The sequence below is a fragment of the Amblyomma americanum genome, chromosome 10 (assembly GCF_052857255.1).
Source record: "Amblyomma americanum isolate KBUSLIRL-KWMA chromosome 10, ASM5285725v1, whole genome shotgun sequence".
In the NCBI taxonomy this organism is placed as follows: Eukaryota; Metazoa; Arthropoda; class Arachnida; order Ixodida; family Ixodidae; genus Amblyomma; species Amblyomma americanum.
The window spans coordinates 36,575,126-36,588,546 of record NC_135506.1 but is presented as its reverse complement, the minus strand read 5'-3'; the positions used below and the strand labels follow the sequence as shown (position 1 = coordinate 36,588,546).

The following is a 13,421-nucleotide window of genomic DNA, read 5'->3' as shown; positions in this document are numbered from 1 at the left end:
TGTTTGGTTTCACTCATGCTTGCCGAATGGCCATCAGGCCTTAGTGGAACAAGTGGAACAAGCCCTTTTTTAAACTAGGCGTTACTACTGGCCTGCAACAAAGTTTTTTGCCCTTTCTATTCCACTAAGAGCGACAACTCTAGTAAATAAATGCTCTTAACTGAATATCAAAGCTGTTCCCACTTCCACTCAGTATACCATAATGCATTTGCTCATTTTTACTCACTTGATGAGAGTGTGGGTGCTATATTCAGCCTCGCATTTGTTGCGTATGGCTTGACTTCCTATGAGCGGCGACAGCCAGCGAACAACACGTCCGCTCTGCTACTCAGCCTTCAATGTTCTACCTGGCGCATGCATGTCACCACTTCCTTTTTATTGCGAAGCAATACTACTTTAGGTCGCACTTCAGCCCGTTCCGTGGCGAGGTGGTGGTAGGCACCATTGACCTTTAGTGTGTCACACCACGTGGCCTAGAGTGACGTCACACCAGCTGTGTAAAAACGGGGCCCCATCTCACGCCGTCGCGAGGCGAGGCGGTAGCCACCAATGGTGGCCTAACTCCCGCTCCTCTCACCAGGGGCGCTACGGTCGGTGTGACGTCACACCAGCTGTGTAAAAACGGGGCCCCGTCTCACGCCGTCGCGAGGCGAGGCGGTAGCCACCAACGGCGGCCTAACTCCCACTCCTCTCACCAGGGGCGCTACGGTCAGAGTGACGTCACACCAGCTGTATAAAACAGCTCCGCTCCTCTCGCCAAGGCAGTCACACAGCCAGATGTCACGATGGTGCCTACGAACAAGGCAGCTCGGCAGAATGCAAAGAGGAAGCATCAGCGAGCTACGGAGACGGAAGAAGAACGACTTTCTAAGCGGCGTGCCCAGTATGCAGCTCGGCGACAACGTGCAACCTCCTCTGTGGAAACAGCAGAAGCAAAGGAAGAAATTATGAGTTTGCCCGACAGTGAGTCTCCTTCTACTAGTTCAGAACGCTGGAACGCGACTAAACGGCAGAGGCGTGTCCAAGAAACCCCGGAACAGCGGCAGCAGTGGCTCGAGAAGGAACATCATCGCGTAGATTAAAGAATTCCTCACGCATCGTTCTCAGTCTGTCTTCATTAATAATCAGCCCTCCCACCCGCTTCCAGTAACCTCCGGCGTCCCGCAGGGTTCCGTTCTCGGTCCTTTGTTATTCCTTATTTACATTAACGACCTACCCCAGCATGTATCTTGTCATATCCGTCTGTTTGCTGATGACTGCGTTATTTATCGTTCAGTCACTAACCCTTCTGACCAAGAATCCCTACAGGCTGACCTAAACCATGTGCAAAACTGGTGTTTGCAGCGGCTGATGACACTCAACCCTAACAAATGTAAGTATATGTCTTTTCACCGCCGCCGAAATCCTTTTGTTTTCCAGTACATAATTTCTAACTCCTCTGTCGACCTCGTCCAGTCGTACAAATACTTAGGTATCACCATTTCTAATGATTTATCCTGGCGTCTGCATGTGACTAACCTGATATCATCAGCTAATAAAACACTTGGCTTCTTGAAACGTCACCTGCGGGATGCCCCTCAACATGTAAGACTACAAGCATACATTTCACTCATCAGAACTAAACTGGAATTCGCATCGGCCATCTGGAACCCTCACCAAGCATGTCTAACAAACGCCCTCGAAGCTTTGCAGAACAGGGCCATCAGATTCATTCATTCCTCGTATTCATACGACGTTAGCATATCATCTCTAAAATTGCAATCAGGTCTATCTAATCTTTCTGCTCGCCGTCGCACTGCCAGTCTCGTCTTATTTCACAAGTTTTTTTTATTCGCCACTCAGACAAGAACCCTACATCTGCGCACCCCCGCCGCGCAGATCCCATCGCATCAGTCACCCTCTTCAATTTTTGCGCCCACGTGCCCGTACCACTGTTTTCTCTAATTCATTTTTTTGCCGAGTAGCAGCTGACTGGAACGGCCTTCCCCACGATATCGCTGCCATCACCTGCCCTGGAACATTCATGACTGCATTGAACACCTGTACTCCATAAAAACCCACCCCTTATGTAACACCCCGCAAGGGGTCTTTAAGGAAAATAAAGTGATGTGATGTGATGTGATGTGCGTTTTGAGAGAAGGAAAACGAAAAGCGAAGAAAACAGCGTGCAGAAGAAACACCCCAGCAGAGACAAGAGCGTTCGAAGAAAAGACAGAAGAAATCTCTCACCAAGGCTGGCCCTGCTTCGCAATCACCAGGCTTAACCAAGCTAAGCCACGGCCGTTTTTTTAAAGTGCCAGTCCATTGGTGGCGCTACAAGAGTAAAGGAAAGGATGTTTCAGCACTCTCTTGAAAGCTGTTTAGTGGCCGACTAAGTCACCACCAGTTGCAAAAGTCTTAATGCTGTCGTTTTCATATTTCAGTGGTCAACATAACTAATGACTGTGTAACGAGGCACGGCCGTCTACTCAGGGTGTAATTATAAAACTGTGTTGAACCCCAGACAATGCATGCCCTTTTTGTTGACAGTCAATCAGCCAGTGGGTCTGTTTATCAGTTAGCCAGGCAATTGCCCAGGATGCAGCACTGCATTTTTCTCCTGCGCAGGTGTGGCAGTACATCACGCTGATGCGCAAGATCTACCTGATTGACTGCCCTGGCGTTGTGTACCCGACAGGCGACACAGACACAGACATTGTCCTGAAGGGCGTCGTAAGTAGCCGGTCACGTTCTGTCAAGCACTTCCCTTTGCTTTGCCTCCACCATCGAGAAAACATTTTCTTAGCAGCAGGTATAGGACAGACTTCCTTTATCCTTTCTATTGGCAATTTTCACTACCTAAAGGGTTGCGTTAAGTGATCAAATGTGGCACTGTTTGTGGAAGACTCCTCCTGTGGGCTGCTTAGGTTTTAAATCACACTTATTTTAAAATTTCACCTTATTTCATTTCATTTCATTTATTTTCTCCTTAAGGGCCCGAGGGCATTACATAAGGGGGGGCGAATTAACATGATGTACAAAATCTTGAACGTGGAAAAATGTGAAGAGCAAAATACAAAATACAATGAAGGCAAGCAAAAACAAAAGCAAGGAAAAAATACAGTAAAAAATGCAGACATACATCTAAGTCAAATAACAGCAAACAAGCAGGCGCAAAAGAAAATTACACCAAGGCGCAGAAATGGAACTAAACTAAGTAACAAAAGAGTAACCTTAAACTTGACCTTCTTTGTGAAAGGTTGCATTCTTGTGTGAGCCAGTCTCTCGCTTCTCAAGGGTGTAAAGGGGTAAACGAGAAACAACAACAAAATAGCCATCTGGCGTTTTGAGATGGCCAGCATGAGTGTGGAGCTGTTAAGAGCGGCCAACGTGTGCTTTGGAGAGAATTTAAAATCAGTGCCATCTCTTGTACAGTTTTTCTGCAGTTTTTTTTTTTTTTCATTTAGCACTACAGGCAAGCAAGACCCAGCGACCATATTTAAAACAAGCTAGAAAAGCTTGAAACAGGGCCACTTGAATTTAACTGATAAGCCAGCGTCCTTCTGCCTTTTTCATGCTGATAAATTTTATTAACCACATGCTGCTTTAAATATGAATTTGGGCTTGTAATCATGTGTGCACTAAGACCGCAAGGTGTGCAGTGAGATCGCCTTTTTCGGTGCACCGTTTTCTCTGACCAATAAAGCCAGGTCTCGTGTTCTCAGTTTATTTGTAAGGAAGGGATGGAATCCATGTGATGAATGCGAGGCCATTATGATAAAATTCCTTTGTCAGATTCTATTCGATTCATACCATCCACCTGTCTGCCTGATTCCAGTAGCATTTAGGGAATAGCGCAATAAGAATCAAAATAAATTGGAATCAGTTGAAATTTTTATATCGCATTCTGCTCTACGTGGATAACAAAGCTATTATCATACATGCATGCCGAAATGAGGCTTGCTTTTATAGAAACAGTCATGCGTGAAACTTTATGCACTTGAAATGCACCCATTAGCCGTGTGCTCAGTGATGTTTGTGAATCAAGAGCACTTATATTGACATAAGCATTCCTAGACTGGGCAAATGAACGTTTTCAGTCATGGTGCTGCTAGCGTTCCACTATGGCGCGGAACCTTTCTGTTCCCATGTTCTGTGAATATTGCTGGCACCAGAAAAGTTACACAATGGCATTTCGTGGCTATTCTGTTGGGAAAGCATGTATGCAACAGCGCCCCTTAGGTGTACTACAGATTCTGAATCTCCTGGTGAACCACATGCGCCGTGGAGATAACAACATCGTTCCACACATGGTGATCCTTCGTAGACTAGTTTGCGACGACACCGCAGCTAGACATCGATTTCATGAAAATCACCGACAGTATGCCACTGGGAAAATGACTCTGGTCTGCCTTCCACCTTGGTGAGCCTTAGCCGTAAGGCTCCATAGGCCAAGAGGTGGCTGTTGTCGCCAATATGTCATTTGTGGCTACATGATCTAAATGAACTTGGTCCGGTGGCTCATTGATTAAAAAACAGCACGGTATGCGAGGATGAATGAAAAACCAGACAACACGAGCGCTTACTTTCAACTAACATTTATTACAACCTTGCACGCATTTATACTATTCCTGTCCAACTTATCACTGCTGACCATGACCTATATTTTTGAAAACGCACCCTCCAAAAATTGAAATTCATGGGTGTCAAGTGATAATGAGGGTTCGCTGATGCATGAGGACCCACCCTTCCGTATCGTATTTACAAGATTGTAAGTCAACCTAGTTTTTTAAATTTCAAAATCTGAAGTGGAGTGGGGGTCAGCTTACAATCAAAACCAAAGCATAGCACAGTAAATAAAGGCGAGACAAATGAGATACAGTCGAGCCCGCTTATAACGAACATGAGCGTCACGTGTCGTCTGTTCGTTATATCCCAAAGTTCGTAGTAAGTGGAGCACAGCTTTAGAGACAGTTGCTTGTCAAAACACAAAATTTTTTCTTTGCGAAAAAGTCAGTGATGGGCGTCTGTTTTTGCAGCGCAGATTCAATGAGAAAGATTTCCAGCTTACTTAAAGCAGAAGCGGGCTATCGTCGAGGCCCTTCACATAGACAAGTTGTCTGAGGCTCTATGTAGCTCATTGCTACAGGCGCTTTTATGGGTGCTGGCTCCGAAGTTTCATCCTTGTCCGATTCTTCCGCGCCACTCTCGTCCCATACTTCAGAATGATGCCCTCGTCCGTGCATCGTTCCGCGGTGTCGGCGTCGTCATCGACAGAAATGAAATCATTCCAACCAATGTCATGACCCCCATGTCAGAGTCGACGACGTGCTGCCATAAATTGCCGCCGAGCTGGTGATCTTCCGAAGCAGCAGGCTCGGCATCAGACACTGTGTCGACGAAGCCGGCCTTGCGGAAGCAGTTCCGCTCGCCAGTGGCCGTCACCTCTGCCCAGGCTGCTTTCATCATCTCTAGCACTGAATACAATGGAAATGGGCACGGTGTTCCTGTCTGCCATCCCGAATTACAACCAGGGCCTGAGATTTGAATGAAGCCAATGAAACATCTGCACCACAACAAGAGTGGCAAAAGCGCGTGATGGGGTAGACGTGCAACGTGCACAGGTGGCAATCAAGCCAATCAAGCTAAAGGTACAGATGCACAGCGCCAGCGGAGAGACCAATGAGGGGCGTCTATGAGTGTCAGTGCAGCCACCTCTTGGCTCCCACGGAAGGCCTGCTTCACAGAGCATGGCCTCCGCAATCGGCATTGGCGGAGGCCACGCACAGATTTGCAAGAGAGTGAGGGTAGGGCAGCAGAGTTGCGAGAAGGGGCGGGAGGGCGATCTTGGAAGGCGCATCGGCGGGGAAAGGGTAGCTCGTTTGAGAGTGGCATGAAACGGGGCGGGCAGTTCACCTGCGTTGAGGCTTGGGAAAACGTACTGCGCACCGGCTGCACAATGGGGTTAGAGGCAGGTTATCTCGCATCGCGATGCCTGGTTCACGCCGTCCGTTCACTGCAACCAATCAGCTGGGCTCAATGACGTTCGTTACACGTTCATTATAAGCGAAAGTTCGTCTTAAGTGGGGCCGTTATATGCGGGCTCGACTGTATTGGGGCTGCAACAGCGGTTTGGTGATGCATGAGGAACCATACTTATATGGCAAGCCTCGACTACTTCCCTTACTATTTAATCGCTGTGTGTGAAAATGACTGACGTTTAGTGAAACAATGGGTTACACATGTGATTTCGTGGCTGACAATAAAAAGGTAGATTCGAACCTGTATAACTGTCTAGTGATTTGTTGTGTTCCATAAGGCAAATGTTTAGACACCGAAAAGTGCAGTGAAGGCAGTGCAGTGAACGGGCAGATGCAGAGAGGGAAATATTTGTTCTGCAAGGCATGGTGATAGGATGGTAGATTGTGCAAAAGTTGTCTGCCGGATCCCCTTTCCTGGTGTAGCTACTACATCGGACAGGCAGGTCATTGCCTAAACATCTGCCGTGTGGAACGCAACAAATCACTGGGGAACAGTACGAGTTCGAATTATATTCACTGTGTGTAACTCTCGTGTTACTCATGTGTAACTCTTCAATCACGTGTAACTCTTTGTTTTGTAAACACCAGTCATTTTCACGCATCGCAGTCAAACGGTAAGGAAAGTAGTTGAGGCTTACCATATTGATTAGTGTGGTTACTCATGCATCAGCAAACCGTCATTATCGCATGACAGCCGCGAATTTGAATTTTGAAAGGCACCTCGTCCACAAAAACATTATGTCACAAGCTTTATAAGTGCACATCAGTGTTGAAAATTTGTTTGTACAATGACCGCTTCGCAATTTGATTACAGACTACCATTTCAAAATATGTAATGTAAAATAATGTTTGTTCGATTATGCACACATCTCCTAATTTGAATTGGAACTTTATGTTGTTTGAACTGATTTTGCGTGCCCTGTCTAGGTTGAATTGATGCAGACCCAGTTGGAAAAAAAAAAATCTTGCCTTTGTTCTAAAGTGCTGAGGCCTGTTGTGTGAACTCCTTTGCCAACAGGTTACAAGGTGTGTCCTTTAGGCTGTCGCAGTAAAACAACATCGAAAATTGATGGAGGAAACGCAGTAGAGCAACATTACCGTAGTCGACCTGACATAGCTGATAAATCCATGGTCATGAATCTAAGACGAGTGATTTTTTTCTCTTCATGGTAGCATGGTAGTTTCAAAGGATATTCTCATCTCTTGCCACTATGTTTCAGTATAGTGCAACCATCAGTCCACCATGTCACTCGTTTTCTTTCAGCATTAATTTTGACCACTGTAGCTGTCAACTTGTGAGCATTATGTATACGTCAGGGATGGTTTGATCTGTGCACTTTAAAAAAAAATGTGCTGAATAATTGTTAGTGTGTCGTCATTCTGCGATGGAGCACTGGTGTTAATACAAAGTCTTGCCTGTTGTTCTTTGTGACCATGCAGAGAAGAGGGTGACCTAGAACCTCTTTCGTATGAATTCGTTGTCCTGAATTCTTGCTCTGTTTGCTCGTTTTAATGATTCTTTATTCCTTCATATTTGAATGCCAGGTTCGTGTGGAGAATGTGGAAGACCCCGAAGACCACATTCCAGCTGTGCTGGATCGCGTGAGGCCCGAGTACATCGTCAAGACGTATAAGATCGAGTCGTGGGACAGCCCCGTGGACTTCCTGGAAAAGCTGGGCAGGCGTTCTGGCAAGCTGCTCAAGGTAAGGGGGGGGTGGGGGGGGGGGGGGGGGTGCAAAAAGGCTTCGTAGTAGTTTTCGATTCACACGAATGTTATTTTGAACTTTGCAGCAAGGGACAGGGTATATTGAAATGGAAGCTGGGAAAAGTGCTTTCGTTATTGCACAAAGAGACTTTTGCGCTTATTAATATTTTCAGATGTTGCGACCATGGTTCTGCGCACTGACAGCTCTTTCTGAGAGAGTGCTATAGCTAGCAGTGATTTCTTGGTTTCCGATGGATTTAGGCCTCTTCAAATCACAACTGAACTGCCATTTCGTGTAATTTAGTCAACGCAGTTGAATGCATTTCTGATATATTGAGACTGGCAGCATGTCCTTTATCATAGTGATATGGACAGATTTTGTCTCCCATGATAATACAATTCTATTTTCGGTTTCTTGCAATGTGCACGGTAAAAAAAAGCACAAAAGCAAACAAGCATAATTGCGTAATCTTTTGAGCATTCATTTAATCATAATTCTGGAGTTTTCATGCTACATTTTCTAGTCACCGTGACGCGTCATACGTAAGTATGTATAGAATACATGCCTGTCACGGAAGGTTACCAGTAACTGTTTTGCATCACAAAACTGTTTGGCTGTCTTGAGACTTACGTAAACTGTTTGGGTGAAAATCGTTTTTTTCTATTTCTGGGGCTTTGCTTGAACCAAACTTTTCTCATTTGCCGTATTTACATGATTGTAAGCCGACCCTTTTTTGAAATCTAAAATTCTGAAGTGGGGGGGGTCGACTTAAAATCGAAACGAAACCTTGAACTTTTGTTTTACGATACGATATATTTTATTAACACTCACAAGGTTACATCAGCAACAAGGAGAGAGGACGCAAGGCAAAAAGCTGTGTTGTTGCAGCTTGAGAGACACCCTGCACCCTCTGCCGGGGTGTATAGCCCAGCGGCTGATCACATGACAACAGTGGAAGGGCGCACTCGCAAACGCACACACAAAAAAAAAAAATACAGTTACAAAGTATCTACATCTGACATTGGCATAATGTTACGCTTCTAATATCACTGGACGATATTTGACGAAAACTACTCCACATTTTTATGTACAGGAAACTCATTAACAATCACCCGAGATACAATGCAAGTAAAAGAAAGTACACGAAGCTATATACACACACACACACACACACACACACACACACACACACACACACACACACACACACACACACACACACACACACACACACACACACACACACACACACACACACACACACACACACACACACACACACACACACACACACACACACACACACACACACACACACACACACACACACACACACACACACACACACACACACACACACACACACACACACACACACACACACACACACACACACACACACACACACACACACACACACACACACACACACACACACACACACACACACACACACACACACACACACACACACACACACACACACACACACACACACACACACACACACACACACACACACACACACACACACACACACACACACACACACAACACACACACACACACACACACACACACACACACACACACACACACACACACACACACACACACACACACACACACACACACACACACACACACACACACACACACACACACACACACACACACACACACACACACACACACACACACACACACACACACACACACACACACACACACACACACACACACACACACACACACACACACACACACACACACACACACACACACACACACACACACACACACACACACACACACACACACACACACACACACACACACACACACACACACACACACACACACACACACACACACACACACACACACACACACACACACACACACACACACACACACACACACACACACACACACACACACACACACACACACACACACACACACACACACACACACACACACACACACACACACACACACACACACACACACACACACACACACACTCTTCTAATCATGAACTATGTACATTCAAATATGGCAATAAGTGTGACTAATTTCCGGCACTACGGCACTTTGTTCTTCCTTTCTTCTTTCACTCCCTCCTTTATCCCTCCCCTTACAGATTTCCGCAGAGATTTGAGACAGATACTGTGCCATTTCGTTTCCCCAAAAACCAATTTCATTTCATTTCACTCGCAGGAGTATCGATAGCTAAGGAAGGGCCGCTGTACCAGTCGCGGAGTCTGTGCCAGCGCCCGGGAGTGTCGCTAGCTGATGGAAGAGCTGCTATTTCAGTTGGTTGCGTAATATGGTGGCTAGGCGATTATACGCGTAACGGCGGCGCTTCTAGGGAATGCCGATGTTTGCGGGAAGAGCCGACGCCCCGACACCTATGACTTTTTGTTTGGTGGTGCTTGGAGTTGGTGCATTTGACTTGACCGCGTGCTTCGCCATGAGCTCCAGGTCCAAAAAGCATTCGGCGCTCATTCACTATAGAGTTCAAGAGGGACGCCATCATATACGCCGAAGAAACCAACAACTGCGCGGCGGGCCACAAGTTCGACGTTTCTGAACGGTTGGTGGCGGAAGCAGCGGGAGTGGCGGAAGCAGCGAGACAAAATTTTCGATTGCAACCCCAAGTGAAGAGGTTTCCGCGGGCCGAAGTCGGGACGCTTTCTGGAGCTGGAGGTCAAGCTTGCAGTGTATGTCACCGAAATACGTGATCGGTCCCTTCCTGTGACATGCGAAATGATCACGCAACAAGTCTGGGTCTTCACTGCGGAAGTTGGGATACTCCGAACAGACTTCAAAGCCAACAGGGCTCGGGCTTCGAAATTTATGAAGAGGGCTGGCTTCTGTCTTTGTCGGCGTACTAGTCTATGCAAGAAGCTGCCTGCTGGTTACGAGGAGGAAGCTCTTGCCTTCCGTAGGCACTACCTCAAGCACCGCGACTCGTGGCGATACCTGCTCGGCCATATCGGCAATGCGGACCAGACTCCCATCTACTTCGACATGACGATCAACACAACAGTGAGCGTGAGGGGACCTCGCAAGGTTAAGCTTCTCACGACAGAAAATGAGAAACTTCGGTTCACTGTTATGCTATCATGCTTGGCAGATGGCACAAAGCTCCTACCATACGTCGTCTTCAAAAGAAAAACTGTGCCAAAGGAAATGTTCCCGAAAGGTGTGATTGTGCGAGTAAATGAAAATGGCTTTATGACGGACGACTTAGTTATTGATTGGTACCGTCGGGTGTGGTGTTTGAGGCCAGGGGCATCCCTCAAAGATCGCAATCCGAACCTCCTCGTGCTGGACTCCGCGGTCACCTTACCGCAAAAGTGAAGGCAGAGCTACGAAAAGAACATACAGATATGCTGGTGATTCCCGGCAGTCTGACAGGGCAGCTGCAGCCGCTGGACATTGGCATTAACAAGCCATTCAAGGACTTGCTCCGGCGTGAGTATAACGAGTGGCTGATGACGGAAGGGCGTGAACTTAAGCCAATAGGGCGCGTGAAGAGAGCCTCCCTGGCAGCTGTGTGCGGGTGGGTGATTTCCGCCCGTACCACGCAATGGCGTGGTGCGGTCATTTAGGAAGCGGGGGCTTTCGATGGAGGGCGATGTGCTGTGGGACCGCAGCGGCGACGATGATGACAGCAGGACCAATGAAGATGAGTCGAGCGAGGATGAATAGCCCATCTATGCAATAAATTTTCGTTCTTGAGCGCGTCAACTTTTTTTTTTTGGACGTGCAATTTGGGGGGGTCGACTTACAATCGTGTAAATACAGTATATAAAAAAATTTTCTTATTTCGCCCCCTTCATTTTTCATTTTAATGCAGTCTGCACTGAATGTTGTGCATGCTGCGTGCAGTTTATTCCACACATATGCACTTACTCGCAAGTGAGAGTCTAGTATAATTACATTTCTTGCAGAGTTAATTCGACAGCCCATGCAATCCACATGCTATGCCTCGTTGAGTTGAAGGAGCAGGATGGCAGGGACGTATTGGCCAGGCACTTTGACTGGTTACGAAGTGACGATTTTCTCCTCACCGCTGGTGTAAACACGCTGTTGCAGGTGCAACAATAGACTAGATTGATTCTTTGTGTTGTGCAGTTGGTTGCATTAGAGCCTTCTGTATGCTTTGTACTAGGTATTTTTTCAGCTTGGCCTGGCTTCGTTTCTTGACCTCTTTTGTTTGTTTGCTTCTTGGTGCACGGCACCAACTGAATTGTGAGGCTGATCCAAAACAGTTGAACTTCTCCATCTGGTTCCCTTTCCTGATGGTGTGTCATGGATGTCGACTCGAAGGTGCAAAGTGGAGTTTGGCACAATAGTAACCAGGGCTTGTTGCCATGGTTTCATAGTCAAACTTATCAGATGCATTGTTTGCTTCTCTGGTGTGTCCACGTCGTTTGCACGTACTAATGATTAGGCCCCAAATTTTTTGCGATGGGAGGTAAAATTTTGTGAATTCATAGCAAAACATGCGCTCCACAGTACTCCATGGGAAACATGGCACGGACGAAACAAATAAGTTTGTTATTCACAAATGCTTCGCATACTGTAAATGTGCCTTCATTGAAATCAGAGGTGGATTTAAAGTTTAGTGTCAGCACTGCTTGGTATTCTTGATTCGTGCTTGTTTAACATGATGCCTTTTATGTGGCTCAGTGATGTTTCTGATTCATTTCCGGATGAACAATCCCACACCTGCTGGGGTTATCGTGCCCACATTTGGGACACAGCCCCATAAAAAGTTTGGCACCTGCCTTCTGGTCAGTTTTGATCTTGCGTGTTTTTTTTCTACGGTTTTGGTTTCTACTGCCGAAGGATGGCTGTGACATGCAAGAAGTGCTTAGGTCACATGAGTCATGAAAAAAAGCTGTTAAATAATCGCTCATACACAGTTTTAATCACTAAAACACTTAAGCCAGCCTGCTGCAAGAGCTGGAGTGATGGCAAACAATGTGTCAGCAGTTATTTTGCAGTCTTCTCATGTTTCACGTGACAAACACTTCTTGCATGTCACAACCATCGAGGGGTTGTTGAAACCTAAACAGAAACAGCATCAAACAGAAGTTCAATTATAAATTATTTAGCACTCAAAGAGGAACCCCACAGGGGGATTTACTAATGTCTAATGCATCATTACAGAGAAGGAATTTTGGAACTCCTTTACCTATGCCAACAGGAACAGCCCCAGTGATGGCGGATTGGCTGTAATGCTCATCGACTGACCATTAGTTCATGGGTTCAGTCCTGCATGGTTGCAGTTCGATAGAAGTAGAGCACAAAAATTGATCTTGTTGAGATTTTGATGCATATTTATTGGGAAACCTTTGTTACAGCACATTGTTGCTTTGGCATAAAACTCAGTAGTCATTTGATTAGCAATGAAATTGATCAAGATGCTTGTTGCCTACCCAGGGTGGGGAGCCCGACATCTCAACGGTGGCCAAGATGGTGCTTAATGACTGGCAACGGGGAAAGCTTCCCTACTTTGTGAAGCCACCTGGAGGAGAGGTGAGTTGGCTGAAAGCTTTGCATTTGTCCTGAGCACACCGAGCACTTATCCTGAGTGTTCAAACTGTAATAACAGGTTTATGAAGAGAGGTTAAGGCAAGGGACTTTTATTCAAGCTGGTTGAGCTAATCTCCTGTC

General features: G+C 46.3%; 1 protein-coding gene across 1 annotated transcript in view; it reads left to right on the top strand.

The window, feature by feature from the left end:
- Positions 1-13,421, top strand: part of Ns2 (nucleostemin 2) — a 39,549-nt gene that overhangs the window by 16,751 nt on the left and 9,377 nt on the right. The window contains exons 8-10 of the mRNA XM_077641138.1: positions 2,608-2,712; positions 7,566-7,724; positions 13,188-13,283. Coding sequence (XP_077497264.1) covers positions 2,608-2,712; positions 7,566-7,724; positions 13,188-13,283 — 360 coding nt within the window. The remainder of the gene's footprint in view (positions 1-2,607; positions 2,713-7,565; positions 7,725-13,187; positions 13,284-13,421) is intronic.